Raw genomic sequence first — 24,328 nt, 5'->3', positions numbered from 1 at the left:
CACTTAATGGACCAAGGGTGCAACCTGAATGTGAAGCCTCAGGATATTGTAAGGGTGTTGAATAAAATCCTCTTCAATCTTCACTCTGGAAAAGGAGAATATAGGTACAGAATTTAGGAAAAGTGACTGAGAGGAACTTGCACAGCTTGGCATAGGAAATGGCGAGGTATACGAGGGTCTGTGGGGCTTAAAAACAGACAAGGCAGGAGATTGCAGAGGCTGTGAGACAAACTTTTAATTCCATTCTGGCCGTAGGAAGTGCTAGAGAATGGCTAATGTGGTTCCACTTTTCAAGAAGGGTTTTGGAGATGAACCAGGAAATTACAGACCAGTGATCTCATGTCAGCAGTAAGGAAACTATTGGAGAAAATTCTGAAGGAACAGATTAACACCCACCTTTGAAAAGGTATGGGCTAATAAGCGATAGTCAGCATGACTTTGTCAGAGGGAGGTTATGCCTAACAAATTTCTTAGAATTTTTTGAAAATGTTCGTGTGCATGAGGGCAATTCAGTTAATGTCGTTTACATGGATTTTAGCAAAGCTTTTGACAAGGTCCCACGTGGAAGGCTGAAAAACTTGAAACTTAGTGAGATTGATCAGAAATTGGCCTAGTAATAGGATGCTCAGGGTAGTGGTAGAAGGCTGTTTAAATGACTGGAGGCTGGTGTCCAGCATTGTACCACAAGGATCAATATTGGGAAATTGTTATTGTTTGTTATATACACACATTATATACAGTATTTGAAAATATGGGGGGGAATGTTAAATAAGTTTGCAGACAATACAAAGATTGAAAGAGTGATTAATGGTGAAGATGATGGTTGTAGATTACAGGAAAATATAGATTATTATGGACTAGGCCAGACCCCCTCAAAACATTTCAAGAAAGTAGCCCAGACCCTAACTTTGCTAGTTGTTTTAAGCAAGTGTAATGTGGGTATTCCAGGAGGGATGCAGCTGGCCCAACCACTTAGGTTTTATACAAAACTTGTTTATTTACTGGCAGGGAGATTAGCTAGTGCTGCTTGGGAGGATTTAAATGTGTAAGGTGGGGGGTGGGACACAGGAGAATAGTGAGAAAAGAGATCAATCTGAGACTGGTACAGTTGGGAATAGGAGCAAGTCAAACAGACAGGGCAGGCAGGAACAAAGCTGAGAACAAGGTAGGACTAGCAAATTAAACTGCATTTACTTCAATGCAAGAGGTCTAACAGGGAAGGCAGATGAACTCTGGGTATGGTTAGGAACCTGGGACTGGGATATCATAGCAATTACAGAAACTTGGTTTAGGGGACAGGACTGGCAGCTTAATGTTTGAGGATACAAATGCTATAGGAAGGACAGAAAGGGAGGAAAGAGAGGATGGGGAGTGGCGTTTTTGATGAGGGATAACATTACTGCTGTTGTCGGATATTCCTAGGAATACAACTGGGGTGGAACTGAGAAATAAGAAAGGGATGATCACCTTATTGGGATTGTATTATAGACCCCCTAATAGTCAGAGGGATATTGAGAAACAAATTTGTAAGGAGATCTCCGTTATCTGTAAGAATAATGTGGTTATGGTAGGGGATTTCAACTTTCCAAGCATAGACCAAGACTGCCATAGACTTAAGGGTTTAGATGGAGAGATGAAGTGTGTACAAGAAGATTTTCTGATTCAGTATGTGGATGTACCTCCTAGAGAAAGGTCAAGTTTTGCACCACTCTTGGGAAATAAGGCAGGGCAGGTGACTGAGATGTCAGTGGGGGAGTACTTTGGGGCCAGCGACCATAATTCTATTAGTTTTGAAATAGTGATGGAAGAAGATAGGTTAATTTTGATGCGATGAGGCAAAACTTTCCAATGCTGATTGGGGACAGATGTTCGCGGGTAAAGTGCAGGCTGGAAAATGGGAAGCATTCAGAAATGAGATAACGAGAGTCCAGTGACAATATATTCCTGTTAGGGTGAAAGGAAAGGCTGGTAGGTGTAGGGAATGCTGAATGACTAGAGAAATTGAGGTTTTGGTCAAGAAAAATAACCAAGTATATGTCAGATACACATAGGAGAGATCGGGTCAATTCTTAGAGTATAAAGGTAGTAGGAGTACACTTGGGGAAATCAGGAGGGCAAAAAGGTGACCTGAGATGTCTTTGGCAAATAGGGTTAAGGAGAATCCAAAGGACTTTTATAAATAAATTAAGGACAAAGGGGAGAGAATAGGGCTCCTCAAAGATCAGTGCAGCAGCCTATGTGTGGTGCCGAAGGAGATGTGGGAGATACTAAACGAGTATTTTGCATCAGTGTTTACTATGGAGAAGGACATGGAAGATATGGAATGTGGGGAAATAGATGGTGACATCTTGAAAAAATGTCCATATTAGAGGAGAAAGTGCTGGATGTCTTGAAATGGATAAAAATGGATAAATCTCCAGGACCTGATCGGGTGTAGCCTAGAACTCTGTGGGAAGCTAGGGAAGTGATTGCTGGGCCCCTTGCTGAGATATTTGTATCATCGACAGTCACAGGTGAGGTGCAGGAAGACTGGAGCTTAGTTAACATGGTTAACAGTTAAGAAAGGTTGTAAGAAAAAGTCAGGGAACTATAGACAAGTGAACATGACATCAGTAGTGGGCAAGTTGTTGGAGGGAATCCTGAGGGACAGGATGTTACATGTATTTGGAAAGGCAAGGACTGATTAGGTTAGGCAGCGTGGCTTTGTGTGTGGGAAATCATGTCTCATGAACTTGATTTGAGTTTTTTATTTGAAGTAACAAAGAGGAATGAGGGTAGAATGGTGGATGTGACCTATATGGTCTTCAGTAAGGTGTTCGACAAGTCTCATGGGACACTGGTTAGCAAGGTTAGACTTCATGGAATACAGGGAGAACTAGCCATTTGGATGGTGGTGGAGGGTTGCTTTTAAGACTGGAAGCCTGTGACCAGTGGAGTGCCACAAGGATCTGTGCTGGGTCCACTAGAATATAGAACATTACAGTGCAATACAGGCCCTTTGGCCCGCGATGTTGCGCTGCCCTGTGAAACCAACCCAAAGCCCATCTAACCTACACTATCCCATTCTCATCCACATGCCTATCCAATGACCACTTAACTGCCTGTAACGTTGGCGAATCTACAACTGTTGCAGGCAGTGTGTTCCATGCACCTACTACTGAGTAAAGAAACTACCTCTGACATCTGTCCTATATCTATCACCCCTCAGTTTGAAGCTATGTCCCCTTGTGCTCGCCATCACCATCCTAGGAAAAAGGCTCTCACTGTCCACCTGATCTAATCCTCTGATTATCTTGTATGTCTCAATTAAGTCACTTCTCAACCTTCTCTTTAACAAAAACAGCCTCCAGTCCCTCAACCTTTCCTCATAAGACTTGTCCTCTATACCAGGCAACATCCCAGTAAATCTCCTTTGAACCCTTTCCAAAGCTTCCACATCTTTCCTATAATGTGACCAGAACTGCATGCAACACTCCAAGTGCAGCTGCACCAGAGTTTTGTACAGCTGCAGCATGATCTCATGGGTCCGAACCATCACAGTATGCTGCCGAAGCAGCCCTATCAACCTGGGTGGTAACTTTCAGGGATCTATGTAAATGAACACAGAGATCCCTCTGCTCATCTACATTACCAAGAAGCTTACTGTTAGCAGAGTATTCTATATTCCTGTTACTCCTTACAAAGAATCATCTCTCACTTTTCTGCATTAAACTCCATTTGCCATCTCTCAGCCGAGCTCTGCAGCTTGCCTAACCCATCCTTCTACACCTTTATCCAGGTCATTTATAAAAATGACAAGCAGCAGTAGACCCAAAACAGATCGTGCAGTACACCACAAGTAACTGAACTCCAGAATGGACATTTCCCATCAGCCACCACCCTCTGTTGTCTTTTAGCTAGCCAATTTCTGATCCAAACCACTAAATCACCCGCGATCCCATGCCTCTGTATTTTGTGCAGTAGCCTACTGTGGGGAACCTTATCAAATGCCTTACTGAAATCCATATACACCACATCAATCGCTTTACCCTCATCCACCTGTTTGGTCACCTTCTCAAAGAACTCAATAATGTTTGAGGCACGACCTACTCTTCACAAAACCATGTTGACTATCACTAATCAATTTATTTCTATAGTTATACGATTTATAATTATCTCTTATAACCTTTTCCAACACTTAGCCTACAACAGAAGTAAGGCTCACTGGTCAATAACTACCAGGATTGTCTCTACTCTCCTTTTTGAACAAGGGAGCAACATTTGCTATCCTAAGCCTTCTGGCACTATTTTTCTAGATAATGATGACATAAAGATCAAAGCCAAAAGCTCGGCCGTCTCCTTCCTAGCTTCCCAGAGAATCTTCAGAAAAATCTCTTCGAGCCCACGGGATTTATCTATTTTCACACTGCAGAATTTCCAACACCACCACCTTGTGAACTTCCATCCCGTCTAGTCTCAAGCCTGTTTCTCAGTATACTCTTCAACAACATTGTCTTTTTCCAATATGAATACTGATGAAAAATATTCATTTAGCGCTTCCCTATCTCCTCTGACTCCAAGCACAACTTCCCACTACTGTCCTTTTAATTATTACTACTTTTCGTCATTTATGTAAATGATTTGAATGTGAATATTGGAGGTATAGTTAGTAAGTTTGCAGATTACATCAAAATTTGGAGGTGTCATGAACAAAGAAGGTTACTTCTGATTACAATGGGGTCTTGATCAGATGGACTGAGGCTGAGAAGTGGCAGATGGAGTTTAACTTCGATGAATGCGAGGTGCTGTACTTTGGAAAAGCAAATCAGCGCAGGACTTACACGCTTAATGGTAAGATCCTGGTGAATTTTACTGACCAAAGAGACCTTGGAGTGCAGGTTCATAGTTCCGTGAAAGTAGAGTCGCAGATAGATAGATAGAATAATGAAAAAGGCATTTTGTCTGCTTTGCTTTATTGGTCAGAGCATCGAGTATAGGAATTGGGATGTCATGTTGTAGCTGTACAGGACATTGATTAGGCCAGTTTTGGAATATTATTATGTGTAGTTGTGGGTCTCCTTCCTATCGGAAGGATGTTGTGAAACTTGAAAGGTTTCAGAAACTATTCACAAGGATGTTGCCAGGATTGGAGGACTTGTGCTTTTGGGAGAGGGTGAATAGGCTAGGGCTGTTTTCCCTGGCATGTCAGATGCTGAGGGGTGATCTTTGTAGAGGTTTATACAATCATGAGGGGTGTGGATAGGATAAACTGACAAGGTCTTTTCTCTCAGGTGGGGGAGTCCAGAACTAGAGGGCATATGTTGAGGGTGAGAGGAGAAAGATATAAAAGGGACCTAAGGTGCAGTGTTTTCACGCAGAGGGTGGTGCGTGTATGGAATGAATTGCCAGAGGAAGTGTTGGAGGCTGGTACAATTGCAACATTTAAAAGGCATCTGAATGGGTATATGAATAGGAAGAGTTTATAGGGATATGGGCGAAGTGTTGGCAAATGGGAATAGATTATGTTAGGATATATCTGGTTGGCATGGATGAGTTGGACCGAAAGGTCTGTTTTCATGCTGTACATCTCTATGACTCTTCCGATTACCGAATGAAACCAGAGAGAACAGAATACCAAATAACTTAAGCAATCCGAAAACCCATCAGATTATCCCAACTTAATGATGCTGTTCCAAATACTTGCAACAATCCCCGTAAACATTGCTTTGTGAAAAAAGGAAAAATCCCACGCTGGTTCTTAGTCCTTTTCTCTCACATCTCTCCTCTATCAGCACGGACCTGCTTCTTTGTGTCCAGCAGCTTCACAACTCTGCTTGCTAAAATCAAATCAAATCAAACCAGAGAACAGCTGAGCTGGGAGAACTGGCCGCTCCCCTTTCATTGTACAAGTTTTTTTTTAAGATGAAAGTCTTTGCCTGAGACAGCTCTGTTAGCTATAAACAGATTGATACTACAACCCTTCCAAGCCAGACCTCTCGCAACCTGTGTCTTTACGACAGCTCTGAAAGCAAAAACAAGGACAACGTAACCTTGTTAAAGGAGCAGCACCATCATAAGATGGATTGGGCATACTGGTGGCAGATAGTTGTGAGACAATTGTGAGATGATGCACTTTGCAGAAGAAGCAAGGAGGATCTTATGGTAATTATTCATAGATCCTTGAAGTTGGCAGAGCACATGAAAAGGTTAAGTAGGCATTTGGGAAACTTGCTTTCATAGATTGTGAAATAGATTTTAAGAACAAGGAAATGATATTAGAGCTCTACAGATTGTTGGTCAGGCCACAGCCAGAGTACTGTGTGCAGTTCTGGTCACCTCTCTACAGGAAGGATGTGATCGCACTAGAGGGGATACAGAGGCTACGAATGCAGCGTTTACCTAGCCTGCAATTGCAGCCACAGCACTGCACGCTCAATGTAGTGGTATCCTCCATCTGAAGCATCTCTGCAAGGATGGAGGTTTCGTCAGTTTTGTGAAGCATTCAACTGCCCTTATCCCAGCAATCGATTTCTCTGAGGAGTGATGCAAGAACAGACTGGATTTGTTTTCAGGTTAGACTTCACTCAGGGAGATTTTGGAGAACTGGCTTGTTTCCACTCCGCTTGAATGGGATAGAGTGGTCACTAAGGACTGTGGATTTAAAACTTTACTGGTGAATGTTTTTTTCCACATGGGAAGATTCTTCAAACTCTAATTCCTGTAACGGTCTAGTAACTTTTATCGTTATAATCATTGTATGCTGTGTGTCAATAACTTGCTGTCAATACTGGCTATCAGAGTCTTCGGAAAGCTGGTAGTGCCATCTCAGTGGTGATCGTGAAATGATAAAAGGAGGGAATGAGAATGTGTTGTGAAACAAGGTTCAGCTGAGCATGCCTCAGATCAGCTAAGAACTTAGTTAACAATGGGGTGCTGAAGGCAAAGATAATGGGTGAACAAGGCTGAAAAGCAATCATAATGTAGAGCCAAGATGAGGTAGTATTCAGTATGTAACATCAGTTAACAAGGTGAAAAATATCCATTGCATGAACCCAGTTAACAAGGTGAAGAACATCCCTTGTACAACAGTGAAGGGCTTGGTCTCTGCTGTTGATACTCATTGATTGTAACGGTCACCCAATTAATATGTATGTTGCCTGAGCTGGATGCTCCTTCCTGTAAAATGACTATATAGTTCATTTGAGAAACTGAGGTTCCAGAAAAGACTGTGAACCCATGACTCTGTGCACATGGGCGATCACTTTCTCTCCCTCTAGGGCGCAGAATAAAGATGGAGGAGGTCAAACTACTGTGTCCTTGAGCGTTTCGCTTTGACGGAGGGTGGAAATGGGACGACAAGGAGGGTTAACCAGGATGTTGCCTGGGATGCGAGACTAGATAGACTTGGATTGTTTTCTTTTAAAGCAGAGAAGATTGATGGGGAGACATGATTTGAGGCGATGGATTGAGGGGTATAGACAAGGTGAGTAGAGAGTAGTTGTTCCCCTTGGTTGACAGGTCAATCACGAGGGTAGAGTTTTGGGATTGTGGGCAGGAGATTTGGATTAAATTTGGGAGAAAAAAGCTTTTCTGCTCAGCAGGTGATAGGAATCTGGAATGGAGGGAGTGGAGGAATATTTAGGAATATTTTGACGAGTACTTGAAATATCATAGCATTCAAGGATCTGGGACAAGTGAAGGAAATTAGGATCAGCACACTTTTAGTGGTAGTTATGTTGGTTTAGACTCTATGGGCCAAAGGGCCTTTCTGTGCTTTATCAATCCAATCTACAACCTGTAGCACCAAACCAAAACCCTTTGGTCCAACTCACCCATGCTGACCAGGTTTCCTAAATTGAACTAGTCCCATTTAACTGTGTTAGGCTGCTAGCCCTTTGAACCTTTTCCTATCCATGTACTGGTCCAAATGTCTTTTAAATGTTGTAATTGTACCTGTGTCTACCACTTCCTTTGTCAGCTCATTCCATAGACACATCACTCTTTGTGTGAATAGTTGCCCCTCCAGTCCTTTTTAAATCTTTTCCCTTTCAGCTTAAACCTATGCCCCCTACCCTGGGGAAAATACCTTGACTGTTCAACTTATTTCTGCCCCTCATGATTTTATGAACTTCAATAAGATCAGTCCTCAGCCTGAAACATTCGAGGGAAAACATCCCAGCCTATCCAGCCTCTCCTTACAACTCAAACCTCCCAGTCTCAGTAACATCCCTGTAAATCTTTTTTGCACCTCTTCTTCTAGTTTGTGCAGCTTGTATAGCTGTAGCATGGCATCCCAATTCCTGCTCTAACCAATGAAGGAAAGAATACTAAAGGCCACCTTCACCACCCTGTCTACCTGTGACATCACTTTCAAGGAATTATGTACCTTCCTCCCTAGATCCTTCTGTTTAACAACATTCCCCAGGGCCCTACCATTATCTGTGTAATCCTGCCCTGGTTTGTTTTAACACAATGCAACATCTCAAATTTATCTACATTAAATTCCATCTGCTATTCCTCGACCCACTAGCCAGTTGATCAAGATCCCATTGTACTCTTAGATAACCATCTTCACTATACCACCAGTTTTAGTATAATCTGCAAATTCTCTAACCATGCCTCCGATATTCTCATCCAAATCATTTACATCAATGACAAACAGCAATGGACCCAACACCGATCCTGTGGCACCCTGCTGGTCATAGCCTCAGACTGAACAAAAGCCCTCTACCAATGCCCTCTGTCTCCTCCCTTCAAGCGAACTTTGTATCCAGTTGGCTAGCTCTCCCTGGATCCCATGTGATCTAACCGTACTAATCGATCTACCATGCAGTACTTTGTGTACATGGACTTTAGCAAGGCCTTTGACAATGTGTACTGCACTGCCCTCATTTACCTCCTTGGTCACCTCTTCAAAAATCTCAAGTTTGTGAAACATGATTTCCCTTGCACAGTGCCATGCTGGCTATCTTTAAGTCCTCACCTTTCCAAATGCATCTATGTTCTATCTCTCAGAATTCCCTCCCAACAATTTGCCCACCACTGACGTTAGGCTCATTTGTCGTTCCTGGCTTTTCCTTGTATTCTTTCTTAAATAATGTCACAGCGTTGACCACCCTCCAGTCTTCCAGCATTTCACCCATGGCTGTTGATACTACTCTCTCTGCTAGGGATGTGGCAATGTTTTCCCTTGTTTCCCACAATGTGTTGGGATACTCTTGATCAAGATGGGGGGATTTATCTACTTTGATGCATTTTAAGACTGTACATAGGGTACAAGCAGGCAGGGAAAGAGTTAAGTTCTGAGATTTGTGAAACAAGACATTCAGCTGAGCATGACTCAGATCAGCTAAGAGCTTAGTTAACAATAGGTTGCTGGAGGTAAGGGTAATGGGTTAACAAGGTGGAAAGGCAGTCATTATGTACAACCATTTAACAAGATGAGGTAACAGTCAGTATGTAACGTCAGTTAACAAGGTGAAAATATCCATTGTATGAACCCAGTTAATAAGGTGAAAAACATCCCTTGTACAACAGTAAAGGGCTTGGTCTCTGCTATTGATACTCGTTGATTTTTAACAGCCACCCAATTAATATGTATGTTGCCTTATCTGGATGCTCCTCCATGTAAAATGACTATAATTAATTAAGAAACCGGTATTCCAGAGAAGACTGTGAACTCATGTCCCTGTGCACGTGGGCGATCATTCTGTCTCCCTCCAAAGCCTGGAATAAAGATGGAGGTAAAACTATACAGTGTTCCTGAGTGTTTTGCTTTGGCTGAGGACAGGGAATGGGATGGCAAGACCTCCAAACCTCCTTTTTTGCAATGTTCAGGGCATGTGGAATGCACTTCCTGAGACTGTTAGGGGAAAATTGTAACTTCCAAAACTGATTGGTGGGATTAAGTGGAAAGGGCAGGGAGTGGGACGAGCACAATTGCAGATTGCTGGTGAAAACATGCTAAGCTGAAAGGCCTCTTTCTATGTTGTTTTCTGAGTCAGCCTTGTATAAGCAGAGTAAAAATAGGGAATACTGTTGATGCTGCTAGTCACTTTGAAAAGCTGGTTAATCCGTTTGTTAGTTTGGATTATTTCATGCTTGTTTAAATGTACGCAGTTTTCATGATATTGGCAGGAAAATTGGTAAAGAGGGATTACCAAGTAAATTACTTTGAGGAAATGGCCATTTACTTTCAGGAAACCTTCAACATTGTGTAAAGCAAAAACTTAACTTGTGTACAGTTTTGGTCACCACACTACCAAAAGGTTGTGGTTGCTTTGGAGAGGATACAGAAAGGTTTACCAGGATGTTGCCTGGTATGGGGGAATTTTAGCTATGAAGAAAGATTGGCCAGACTGGGGTTGTTTTCCCTGGAACACAGGAGGTTGTGGGATGACCTTATAAGATTTGTGAGTGGTATGGATAGAGTGGAAAGTACGAGGCTTTTTCCCAGGGTGGAGGGGTCAATTACTAGGAGGCACAGGTTCAAGGTGCAGTGGGGGAGTTGAGAAGAGGTGTGAGAAGTTTTTCACACAAAGGGTGGTGGAAGCAGACAGAATAGCAGAATTCATGGACAAATACATGACTTGGAAGAGAATGGAGGGATACGGATCCTGTAAGTGAAGAAGTTGTAGTATGGAACAGTAAAATGTATCCTTGCAGGTTTGGAGAGCTGAAGGGCCTGTTCCTGTGCTGTTTTATTCTTTAACTAATAGATGTAAAATTCATTTAATTCTACTTTGACAACTGACTGGGTAATGTAATCCTTATAGTCATTGATTATTATGAATATCCACAGTGGTGAAGAATTCTAATCCTCAGCGTTTATTTTAACCTTTTTTTAAACAGCATAATAATACACTGCTGTCCTATCTTGCGTGAGTCCACATGTTTTTTTTTGGATTCTGAAGATTTGTTTGGAGCAATAAATTTTACTGGAAGCTGTATTTTACTATATTTGAAACATATCTGTTCCCCTCCTTTGGCTGTCTTGCCCCTGTTCCATAATGGTTACTTACCCAAAGGTTTTCTATTTGATTGCCAAGGTAGGTGGTGAATCACAGCCAGACTTCTGCTCTGGCAATCACCCTCATGCTTGCGGCAAGAGCTACTGGGTAAAGATGGAGCATGAACCTTCACTCATTTTTCTTGCCCGATGCACTGTTAATGCTAATTTATCTGAAATCAGCCAAGGCTGGAAACCTGGAGTGTATTGCTGCTTTGTCCATCTTATGTTTTGCACATTACCGTGCACTTCACAACTTAGGCAGGAAGATGCAAACAATATATTACAAGGCAGGATAAGGGAAATTGAGTTTCTCAATGTGATGGAAAGCATAACGACACTGTGTTGGCCAAGCAGAGGGTTTCATCTATTTTTATATGTGGGGACCCCATTTTAATCTTAAAAAATTATAATGCAATCTGTGTTAAATTGTGAGTAACTCAATAAATGCAGGAATTGAATATTTCAAGCGTGCCAGATTCAAATAGTTCTGACACTTTTCAAAAACAAAATGTGGGGGAGCTATTCATAGAATTTTGTTTTATTAATAAAAAGCACTTAAGGTCACAAACTTGTGTCTAGTTTTTGAACTGGGGAAATGAAATGAGAAGTAAATACAGGAAATTAAAGTTTGTAACTGAGGGCAAACTAATTAAAATAGCAAAAAAGATGAGGCTTTTTTTAATCTTGCTATCTTCTGAGCATGGTTTTTCTTTGGCATCAAAACACTGAGCAGTTGATTGACTATGTAGAATGCCTTTGTCTGTGTCTGCCGATCTATGATTAAAGCAAGTAAAATTGCATTAAAAATTGTAAGCAAGCACTCAGCTTCATATACTTGTGTTGAGGGCATTTTAGTTCAGTAGTATTATATTAAGAAATTTTAAGAAATTCTTATTTGGATAATTAAAAGGTTTCTAAAACGTTATTCTGCAGATTGAAATTCATAATCTAGCACAAAGTTCTAGTCAGAGATGTACAGTACAGAAACAGACCCTTCGGTCCAACACGTCCATGCCAACCAGATATCTTAAATTAATGTCCTCTCATTTGCTCGCATGTGGCTCGTATCCCTCACCCTTTCCTATTCAATACCCATCCAGATACCTTTTAAATGTTGTAATTTTTCCAGCCTTCACTTCCACTAGCCTACCAGACCAAGAAGCAGCACTCCAAAAGTTAGTACTGTACTTCCACATAAACCTGTTGGGCTATAACCTGGTGAAAAATTGAATACTTGGCAAGGAAACTTTGCATGTTTTATAACCTGATCTTTAACTATTGAAGACAGTTCTATGTAATTGTGTTTTACACAAAAGTTAAACAAACTGTGAAATCATAATTTGAATAAAATCATCAGGAATGAGAGGATGGAAGGTATTATTACCAAATTTGCTGAGGACATGACCGGTAGGAAAGTAATTTATCGGACGTGAGGGAGCTAGAAAATATATATAGATCAATTTGACAAACCATGTAATGTGGGAATATAAGTAGGTTATCTGTTTTGGCAGGAGGAACAGTAAAGTGTATTACACAAAGTGAAGACCATGCCAAAGCTCTGAGATGCAGAGGAATCTGTCCTAGTGCATGAGTCTCAAAATTAGTATGCAGTTAAAACAGGCAAGGTAAGAACAAAAAAATAGGAATCTTAGCACTTATCGCAACTGGAGTCAGATACAAAAATAGCAAGCTTGTGCTTCATTTATATAGAGCACTGTTGAGCATGTATTGGTTACCGTATTTAAAAAAGGCTGTAAGTGTTTTGGAGGTTGTTCAGAAAATTAGAAAGCAACATTCACAAGTTAGTTCCAGATATTGGTGCACATGATGAAGCAAGGGGATTTGATTTCTCTTTCCAAATGTTGCAAGAAGAATTGGTATTTATAATTACAATTTGAGGAAGCAGAGACTCTGATTTTGTATGGTTCTGGTTCTTAGCTGGCCTTCCACCTTCCTGTGTGAAATTAATTTATGTCCCACTCACTCAGCATCCTTTTTGCTTGCTATGAATTTGTCTTCCAGTCCACCAACACTTACAACTTATTTTGCAACTGTGTTTGCAGATCCCTTCATGATCCTGCCCCTCCATATTCTTGTAACCTGTACTTGTCTGACAATCATCTCTCAATTGTCTGCTACCAAATCTGGGTTCTTTTCATCATACCAATGGTCGTGGCTATGCCTTCAATGGCGAAGCCCTTACTTCCCCGACATCTCTTACGTTCTCGCAACAAGGCCGCCTTTTAACTTATACCTCTAACCGAGCTTTTTGTGACCCCTAATAATTTCAATTTTGTCTGATTTTTACTCATGAAACATCAAAGGACATCTTTGTTAACACAACACTTTAAAGAAACGATCAACATCTTGCATATAAATGTCAAGTTAGACAGAATTGTTGAGAAAATCATCCACCCTGTGTATGACTAAGTTGGTATGAGGGGAGCAACTAGGCAATAGTGATGAGTCGTCAGACTATCATTCAAAATATTCTGCACAATTTAGTTATGGTACTCGAGTTCAAGAGGACTAAATATTCTAAAATAAGAGGATCTGCTGATTCAGGATAACTAGAGTACAGATGAAAAATTGAATACTTGGCAAGGAAACTTTGCAAGTTTTAAAAAATGGTACATGGTCAATTGAAATCCCAGTACAGTAGTATCTGTGTTTATGGATTAGTTAACTGTACCTATTTTAGTGGCTAGAAAGTATTCAGATAAAAAAAACCTTCTGGGTTGGTGTTGTGCCAGTAGTGCTTTATTAAATTATTTTAGAAGTTAGTGACCAGGAACTGTGACAAGTCTTTGATTCTTCAGGGCAGATTTAAATCCAGTTGCTGGATGGCTATATTGTGTAGTCCTCCCTGCTAAAAATAAGGTAGTATTGTCAATGTTCTGAGCAATATCAGAATTTGCTCCTGAAGGTCCAAGGCGCTGAAGTTGATTGATTGATATTTCTGCCGTTGTCTTATCTAAAGCATAGTGTATTCAGCTGTACTGAGGTACAAAATGCTGCAAAGGTCCTGAGAAAAATTTGGCAATAAAATTGAAGATTTCAGCTCTAAAGTTAGGCATACTCCTACCCAAATTGTTGCAGCACAGTTGCAAAATTGGCATGTACCCAACAATATGAAATGAACCAAAAATGGCATGACCACGAGAAACAGGACAAATTTGGATCACTGTCCCATCAGTCTGTCCCTCATGATTTCAGTGGTGTAGCAGTTTGACAGTGTTGTAAAAGTGCTGCTTAAGAGCCATAACCTGCTCAACGATGCTCACTTGGCTCCTATTCAAACATGGATTAAATGACTGAACTCCAGAGTTGAGGTGAGTGACTAAGGCAATGTTTTGTAAGGCAAACATCTTGCATTGTAAAGCAAGAGACTAGGAAACCTTCCTGTATGTCTTTTGGTACAATTGTCAGTGTTTTTACTTATTAGCAGTACAATATGTTATCTTGAATTGTGTTTTGTGAACAAACCTAATTTTCTAAAGAGGTGATGGCTTAAAAGTATTAACAGTGGACTGTTAATCTGGGAACCTGGGTTCAAATGCTTCAATTCTATAAAAATATGAATTTGAGAGTCTAATGATGAGCATGAAGCCATTGTCAATTTATCAGAAAAACCCATCTGGTTCACGAATGCCCTTTCCGGGAAGGAAACTGCCAACCTTATCTGGTCTCGCCTGCGTGTGGTTGTGGCATGTTTCAGCAATGTGATTCTTAACTGTCCTCTGGCAATAAGGGATGGGCAATAAGGTACCTTTGTCCCACACATAAATAAGTTTCATCCTGATGCATCCTGTTTACTTGCATGGTGCTTTGGCTCCTTTTGGCTTTAATGGTTAAGTATATGCTTCAGAAGTTTGTGTGCAATCTCTTCACAACCTTCAAGCATGTGATGTTGCTACTTCTTGGAACCTGATGGTTTAGATATCACTCTACCTTTCCGGTGTCATAAACCTGTGTGTTTTTTTTTTCTAGATGTAGTAGGGTTTTACGTGATATCTGCAGATTAATTGAAGTGTAGTTGTTCAGCATGTGTGGGTGTCTTGTAGAAACTGATCTTTTTTGACCTGTGATAATTGTTCCTTTAGACATGAGTTGTATGAATCTAAGACAATATTTTTAAAAATTATCAATGTTAGAATGTAAACTGTTGGATTACTGTGTGATGACTTGGGTATTTGTGGGTGGAAGCACCATTAGATATGGTCTGATTACTCATCTTAATGGGCAGCACAAAGGGCTTTCTGTTGATGAACGAAAGCAAAATCCTATTAGTTCAGAATGTGCTTTAAACATTGTAGGTTTAGCAAATCTGTTTATTCAAAATTGTCCTGGGGGATTGAAATGAATCTTTTGGAAACTGCTGTAAACCATCCAGAAGAACGGGGCTTTAAAAGAGTTGCTTGTTTCATTTTATTCAAACATGTTTAGCTTATGAAAATATTGGACATGGTACATTGCAGTAGTAGGTGGAGGTTGGAAGAAGTTCATATTACAAAAGGTACAGCCTGACAGCCCCAGTATTAGATACTGACAAGGTGAGAAATTCAGCTGTTGCATCCTTTGTGATTAAATCAATGACTTAAGATTGCAAATTGATTGTTTAGATAAGGTACTGGTGAACTCACTGGTTATGTAGCATCACATCAGTATTTGTTACTTCTTTGGGAGTGATGAAAATTGGTAGTTTGCACAGTAAGTTTAAATTTAATTTTGCTGGTAGGTGTGAAAGAGACCCAGTCAAATACAGTGCAGTTTTACTGGTGAGCCAGTGACTGGTTCTGTTGCCTAAATAGTTTGTAAATGCTTGATTCCAGTATTTTATAACTTTGCTTTATTGGTATCACAGGTTGGACAAGTTTTTGTTCTGCTTCCCAGTTACCCCAGAAGGGAATAATCAGCTGCCTCCTTGAACCACTGTAATTCAGTTGTTTTTGTGCAAGCTTCTTGGCTGATCCCAGGGTCTCGTTCAGGTAGAGGTCCCACCATGTAAGTTTTTTGAATAATTTAGTTTGCAAAGTCTAGGAAGTCAGATTGTCAGCTGGTTTGCTAATTTCCTTCAGGCAAGTCTGATCTAGGTTGTATATAAATCTATACAACCCCAATATAGTTCACCATTCACTGGCTTCTGCAGTGGCATAGCAAGAAACTCTATTGCACCATAAATTTTATGTGGGCCCATTGCTGCCATCTTCCTGGCCCTGAAAATTACTTGTAAAATTTAAATTTTGTACTTCTTTCCAAAAGATGGATTGAACTTATTTGTAATGATTTGATTTGAAATCATCATCTTTTTGATTTTGCATCCCTTTTTACTCACCTGAACAAGGACCACTGAAAGGATGTAAACTGACTTTTTTTTCCCTTTCGTGTATATCTAGGACACGGGGGTTGGTAAATCCAGCATTGTTTGGAGGTTTGTGGAAGACAGTTTTGACCCAAACATCAATCCTACAATAGGGTGAGTAGAACAAAGATTTTATTTAAGGTATACATTTGAAAATGTTAACTGTCCTACTTGAGTGTTTAATTTGTTTTCTGGTCTGTATTCAGGGCATCCTTTATGACAAAGACAGTACAGTATCAAAGTGAGTTGCACAAGTTTCTGATCTGGGACACAGCTGGTCAGGAGAGGGTAAGTGGATAAAATGCAGCTTGATTCCTGGAAGTATGTGTGCAAGAGACACATTTTGAGGGAATTAATTGTAACTATTTTCCTTAACTCGGGAACATTGGGGCAAAGTTTTGAGTCCAATGAATGAGCATTCATTTATCCCTCGATTGTTTGCGTAAATTACAGCAGGATTAGGGATTTTTGAAAATAGCTTTAAGTTTCTTACATTTCAGTGACTGCACTTCAAAAGTAGTTAATTGGCAATAAAAAGCTTTGCGATGTCATGAGTTGATGAAAGGTAGGATGTAGCTACAAATCTGGCTATCTTTCATTTTAAACTCAAGAAAACATATGAAATAGTAAGCACAAATGAAATGTAAGCATTTAATGCTCCCTACTCCCCCACACTTGATGCTTGGCAATTGTTATGTTCTTTTTGTCTGAGATTCTTACACACTTGATGCAACTGCAACACCAGCTTCTGTTAACAAGCAAAATTTATTAAGCACATTACAATGCAATCTTTGAGAAACCCTGAACACTCTTCACCATGCTTGTGAAGCATGTCCAGGGAAGTTCTCTGAACAAAGGAAACGGACCTTCCTTTATACAAAATCTTTACATCAGTGAGTAATGCCCACAAGACAACCCTCAGGCATCCCCCACAGTCACATGCCATTCAAGGCACAATGCAGTGACCACATCATCTCCAGAAGCAATGTAATGCAAATCATCCCTTAATGGCCAGGTCTGGTGTGAATCGTATTTTTTTGTAACTGTAGGGTACGGTCAGAATTTCAACTGCAGTGTTCCAACTGACGTATGAATAGGTGGTGATAATGCAAATGGCCCTGAATGGCAGGGGATGACAGTGGGAATTCACTTACATTCTATCTGTAGAACAGAGACATCCCATCCTAGCCTTGGAATATCCAGGTTCTTGCAGGTCAACAGAGCATTTGAACTCTTGAATATCTTTCAATGTCGATAGTGTGGTTCTAGAAAAGCACAGCAGATCAGGCAGCGTTCGAGGAGCAGGAGAATCCATGTTTTGGGCATAAGCCCTTTATCAGGAATGCGGCTTGTGGATCAGGGCTGAAAGATAAATGGGAGGGGTGTGGGGTTGGGGGGAGGTAGTTGGGAAAGTGATAGGTGGATGAAGGTGAGGGAGAAGGTGATAGGTCAGAGGGGGCAGTGATGGATGGGTCTGGAGGGCGGTGCCAAGTTAGAGGCTTGTGACTGGGAGAATGTGGTGGGGGGAGAAGGGGAAACGAGGAAGCTGTCGAAATCCACGTTTATCCTGTGCGGTTGCAGGGTCCCATGGCGGAATGAGACATTCCTCCTCCAGGCGTCTGGTGGTAACGGTTTGACGGTGGAGGCGGCTCAGGACCTGTATGTCATGATTGAGGGGGAGTTGAAGCATTCAGCCACGGGGCAGTGGGATTGGTGGGTGCAGATGTCCCAGAGATCTTCTCTGAAATGATCCGCAAGAAGGAGTCTTCTCTCCCCAAGGCGTACCTCTACATCGGGGAGACAATATGCCTTCTTGCGGATCGTCTGAGAACATCTCTGGGACACTCACACTCACTAACCCCACTGTCCCGTAGTTAAACACTTCAATTCCCCCTCCCACTCTGTCAAGGACATGCAGGTCCTGGACCGCCTCCACCACCCAACCGTTAGCATGTGACACCTGGAGGAGGATCACCTCATAATCCGCCTTGGGACCCTGCAACCACATGGGTTAAATGTGGATTTCAACAGCTCCTCCTTTTCCGCACACACACACACCCTTAGTATCCCAGTCCCAAGCCTCCAAGTCGGCACTGCCCTCCAGACCCATCCATCACTGTCCCTCCCTGACCTATCACCTTCTCCCTCACCTTCATCTACCTATCGTTTTCCCAGACACCTGCCCCACCACCCCCCTACCATTTATTTCTCGGGCTCAACCCACAAGCCTCGTTCCTGATGAAGCGCTTATGCCCAAAATGTCAATTCTTCTGCTCCTCGGATGCTGCCTGACCTGCTGTGCTTTTCCAGCACTACACTCGACTCTGATATCTAGCATCTGCAGTCCTCACTTTCTCCTAATATCTCTCAATGTCCAATAAATGGTGGCCCAGCCACCAAAACAAATGTCCTGTGAAAGAGTTTTGTTTTAAATCCACTACTAGATATCTCACAGATTGGGGGAAAGTGAGGAGACCAGATCTGGGTGTCTGCATACATGTAGAGAAAAGTTGCTATAATGTCTGATATCACTGAAGGACCGTAATGGATGAAAAGTTGATGATTTTTATTGGGTGCAGAAATAACAATGCATAAGAAAAGGCTCCTGTAATTGCTAATTAGATTTTGTTTCCTGACTATGATTAGTTGAGAACTGCCTCAGAGACCAAAGTGCATTCTGGTCACACAATAAAATGTGTATGGGCAGAGGCAGTAACAAGAGCACTTGACTTAGACTGGCTTGACATTGGTTGCCTTGTTGGTTCGTTGATGTAAGATAAGTGAGGGAGACTACAAGGTGAGTGATGGGAAAGAGAGAGAGAGGACGTTGCAAAGAAGATGATCAGTAGTTTTAACCTGACCATTGCAGGAATACTCAGCTAACTAATAGCCAAGAAAACTAGTAATCACTGCCATAATCAAATCATTGTAAATGAACATGAAATCTGCACCTTAAGCTGCCTGTATTCAGGAACTGCTGTATGTGCAGAAAATTTAGTGAATTCTGTTGTAATGAATGCTGTTAATTGCTAAACTTAAATCTGAGATTGTGACCTGAGGTGCACTGACTTTACCTATACCTGTGGTTAAAATCTTCCACCTTTTGGGCTTTCGAAATGCATTAGTTGTAACCTTGAGTTGGAAAGTGTTTTTTGTGTGATAGCTTTTTAATGTGTAGAGTTGTCAGTTATTTGGGGAAAATACTTGGTACATACGTGTACACTGATGTTCAGGAAATTAATGCTTTCCTTGTGTGTTGTCATTTTAAATTTAAAGGAAGATTGAAAATTATTGTTGAATTCTACTTCTGAGAGTTCGGATACCACATGTCACATATATGGAAGAACCCATTCAAATGGTCTATTTGGTATTGGGCATCTTCAAGGCAAATTCCTCCTCCCCCTTGTTACAACTCTGCTGGGAGCAATGCAATGAAGGACAAACCCTATTACTAATGCTAATTACACCACTGATGTAAATATGTTGATTGAGTTAGCAACAAAAAAGACTTCTCCAACAGGTGGCTTCTTAATGATGTAAAATTAATTCCTTTATTGTGAATAAAATTTTATTTTTAAAGCAAGTGGCAAACTCCAGTTAATTCCAGATCATTGCTCGATGCTAAAATTATATTCACTTAATCCCACAAAAGGATGCACTCTCGCAACGCAAAAATGACATCCTTGTCAGGGTGTTCATTTTCAAAGAAAGAAGAAAAACAGATCCTATGGGCCAGGGTCAGGAAACAATGGTTGAAATTTGCTGAATTTCCTGTCAATGACGCTAAACAGCTGCAGATTGATGGAAGATGTCCAGGTCTGATACTAATGAACTTGAATTTGAGCTGGAGGCGTGAAATGGTGCATCTGAGAGCCAGAGTGAAGCGGGCTGGAGGCATGGAGCGGAGCCTGGACAGTCGTCGGACTAGAGTCTGGTGCGGGTTGTCAGTGGCATGCAAAGCTGGTCAGACCGTTTGGAAGCCCCTGTGTTGATCTACTGCAATGTAATGGTCTATAATCTGTTTATCTGGCTGTAATGTTTATCCTTTTAATGATGTCTTATTTCTAACTTTATACTGTAAGGAAGAAAAAAAACTTGTATTACATTTCTCTCCCAAGATCTGCACCAAGGTACTTTTTACCTAAGATGGTGCCATGACAGGCAACATTATAAACTTTTCACTGTACTCCTGTATTTCTGTACTGGAGTATGTATGATAAAACCTAATTCTAATAAATTTTTGCTGAATTGTGAAACAACTGCAGAAAGGACACTGAGGAAAAATAAGCTCAAATGTGGTGTCCAGTTCTGATCCCAACCAACTTAAATTTGAATCTAAAAAATTGATTTCAGTTCCTTATTTCAAGTTTTAGTAGGAAGACAGAAATATTAGTATTTGGAAACTCTGTAAAATTCCCAGAAACATTGGGGGAGAGAGGTAGTCATGCAGCTCATTGGGTGCCTTTAAAGACTGACTTCTGGATCTTTAGAACTGAACTCTGTATGGCGTGGGTAGCTGCCCCCCCGCCACTGAATTTTCTCAAAGCCAGATTTTTCATTAATTAAGACAGTAAACCCAATCTCTTGTGTCCTTTTAAAATCTTTGATTTGCAATTTCTCAAGTCCTTCTTTTTCCCTGTAAAAACGAGGTAGCTGACAACACAAATTAATTTTAAAAAAAGTTCCAACAGTGTCTTTGGATTGAACATTAACACTATTTTTCTGTTCTTACATGCTGCCAAACTTGCTGTGTCTCTTGAGCATTTTATTTAAGTCCAACAGGTCAGGCAGCTTCCGAGGAGCAGGAGAATAGACGTTTCGAGCATCAGCCCTTCATCGAGAACGGGCTTATGCCCGAACCGTTGACTCTCCTGCTCCTCAGATACTGTCTGACCGGCTGTGCTTTTCCGGCACCACACTTTTTGACTGAGATCTCCAGCATCTGCAATCCTTTGTTTCTCCTTGAGCATTTTATTGTTAAACTGTTGACTTCAGTTTCTAAGAAATCCCATGGTAAAACACTTCTCAGTCAGGAGAATTTCTAAATAATCCAACATCTTCCATTATTTCCCAGGTCGTTGTCATGTACAAATATTCCCCAAGCACCCTGAACCTGGTTTTCCTGAACACTAACTTCCTTGACTGCAGCAGTTATTTGATACTTCCATGAACTTTAGCTTGATAGCAGCTTTCTGCTTAATTTTGATTTGTTGGAGAACCTATGTTTGTCCATCATTCTCCATGCCACATTCACTTTGCTCTGTAAGCATCCAGAGGGAAAACCTGTAATCCAAAAGAACCAAACTTACTGAATGATCTCCAAACAAGGACATTGTAAACTGAATAATTTATTTCTGTAATCTTAATATAAGTCAGAACCAATGCAAATTATACATGAATGAATAGTCAAGAAAGATGCTTCAATTTTTTTTAAAAAATGCATTTCACTTCTATTGGTCAATACAACAAAAAGATACCTGGACGAATATGGCACGATGTACCTACACTGATCAACAGCATGCAGTCCTTTATTCCCAAAGGTAAGTTAGGATTTCAGTTTAACAACACCTTTTGCCTTTGAAGAAGGGTCACTGAACTCCTGTTTCCTTTTGGGTTTTTTTTCCCTCCTGTTTTTTCCTTCTGTTTTTTCCTTCTCCCGGCCTTCAAACTCAGTGCAGGCCAGTCTCATGTGGTCCTACCATGACTAAGCACTGAAGACTGTCATGCTTGAACTTTCAGCTTTATTTTGTTTCTACTTAAACCTAAGAAGGTCTGCAATGTCTAACTTTTAACCTTGTTTTGTATGTTTTATGCTATACTACAATTACTGCAATGTTTAATGTTTTTTTGTTTCTGCCTTGTCCTTAAGATTCTGTACCTAGATCCTTGTATGGTGACATTTATACATTTTTACTGTGATCTGTACTTTTGTACTTGTGTGATTTGGATTTTTTCATACAATGTTGACTCTGCTTCCTCTTGACAGATGCTGCTAGACTGGCTGAGTTTGTCCAACAATTTGCTTTTGTTTAACAGCTTTTTGCCTTTTTGTTTCTTCAGCACAAATTTCATCATCAACACATGCCTCCCTCATGCCCACTCTTCAGGTCCAGTTCTTTAGTATCTCCAAGCTATTTTCTTAGCTTTCCAGGGGTTTTCAACATTTTTAACCTGTATTGTTCTCTGTCAAGTAGAAAAACGACCTTTTTCTGCAGTATTGATCAACTTAGAAATGAGTGTGTGGTGCTGGAAAAGCACAGCAGGTCAGGCAGCATCTGAGGAGCCAGAGAATCAACATTTTGGGCATAAGCCCTTTATCAGGAATGCCCAAAACGTTGATGCTGCCTCCCCTACTGTGCTTTTCCAGCATACACACTCAACTCTGATCTCCAGCATCTGCAGTTCTCACTTTCTCCTAGTCAACTTAGCCACGTATATGGGAGGCAATGGCATTATTGCTAGGCTGTTAATCCAGAGAGCCAGGTAATGTTTCTGGGTTCGCACCCTCCCATGGCAGGTGGTGGAATTTGAAATAATAACAATCTGGAATTAAAGGTCTAATGATGATCATGAAATCATGGTTGATTGTTGGAAAAATTCACCTGGTTCACCAAAATTCTTCAGGGAAGGAAGTCTGCTATCCTTAATCTGCTCTGGCCTACATATGACTCCAGACCACAGCAATGTGGTTGACTCTTAACTGCCTCTGGATAATTAGGAATGGGCCGTGCCCACATCTTGTGCATTAATACTAAAAAATGCAAAAGAATGGTTTTTGCTGCCAAAAATTGGCTCATTATATATACATGATCAATGTCTCAATATATTGTGAATTTTTCTTCAGAAGTTGATTATTGCAGGAAGCACCCTTTTGAAGTTTTCTAATGCTGTGTAGCTGCTAATGCTGACCTAGAAATAGAACATAGAAAAAATACAGCGCAGTGCAGGCCCTTTGGCCCTCGATGTTGCGCCGATCCAAGCCCACCTAACCTATACTAGCCCACTATCCTCCATATGCCTATCCAATGCCCGTTTAAATGCCCATAAAGAGGGAGAGTCCACCACTGCTACTGGCAGGGCATTCCACGAACTCACGACTCGCTGAGTAAAGAAATTTAGAACTACAACTTTTCGATCTGGTCTACCCTTTTCCATCAAAAACGAACAGAATTGTTAGTTGGCCGCAAATTGCTCCCCCTCTGACATTTCAGTCACCTGCCCTGCGTTATTTCCCCCCAGTAGGTCAAATTCCTCTACATTTTCTGTAGTAGGAATATTAACATACTGAAGCACACAATATTCTTGTGCACACTTAGCAAAGTCCTCTCCGCCTGAACCCTTAACACTATGGCAGTCCCAGTCTATGTTTGGAAAATTAAGGTCCCCTACCATAACCACGCTATTATTCTTACAGATAACTGAAATGTTCTGGTAAATATATTCGCAATTTCCAAATTACGTGATTATTCCTTTCTTATTTCTTAGTTCCCCCCAAATAATTTTCCTGGATATGTTCCCTAAAATATCCTCCCTGTGTACAGCAGTAATGCATTCCTTTATCAAAAACGCCACTCTCCTTCTCTCTTACCACCATCCACTTTCTATCCTTTCTACTGCATTTGTATCTTTGAACATTACGCTTCCAGTAACGTCCATCTCTGAGCCACGTGTCTGTAACTGCTATGGCATCCCAGTCCCATGCTCTTAACTGTGAGATGTCACTTTTTTTTAATGAAACCTTAAGGTATTCTCGAGAATGTGAGTTAAAAGAAGCTCTGGGATTTACATATTATTGAATGGAAATCTACAACCCTTCTAAAAGATTAAAGATTTCACACCAATCTGGGTTTGTTCAAGAAATTAGTTCAGTTGCAGGACAATGTTACCTTTTGCTGTAAATTCGATGTTATATGATCCTGCTCCACAGCTACCTGATGAAGGAGCAGCGCTCCGAAAGCTAATACTTCCAAATAAAC

At 40.9% G+C, this 24,328-nt stretch overlaps 1 protein-coding gene across 1 annotated transcript in view; it reads left to right on the top strand.

Annotated features, from left to right (window-relative positions):
• Positions 1–24,328, top strand: part of rab22a (RAB22A, member RAS oncogene family) — a 65,246-nt gene that overhangs the window by 13,587 nt on the left and 27,331 nt on the right. Inside the window, exons 2-3 of the mRNA XM_043710085.1 lie at positions 16,387–16,466; positions 16,559–16,640. Coding sequence (XP_043566020.1) covers positions 16,387–16,466; positions 16,559–16,640 — 162 coding nt within the window. The remainder of the gene's footprint in view (positions 1–16,386; positions 16,467–16,558; positions 16,641–24,328) is intronic.

This window comes from Chiloscyllium plagiosum, chromosome 20 (assembly GCF_004010195.1).
Source record: "Chiloscyllium plagiosum isolate BGI_BamShark_2017 chromosome 20, ASM401019v2, whole genome shotgun sequence".
NCBI lineage: Eukaryota > Metazoa > Chordata > Chondrichthyes > Orectolobiformes > Hemiscylliidae > Chiloscyllium > Chiloscyllium plagiosum.
The sequence above is the reverse complement of the archived record's forward strand: the minus strand, read 5'-3'. Positions and strand labels throughout refer to the sequence as shown.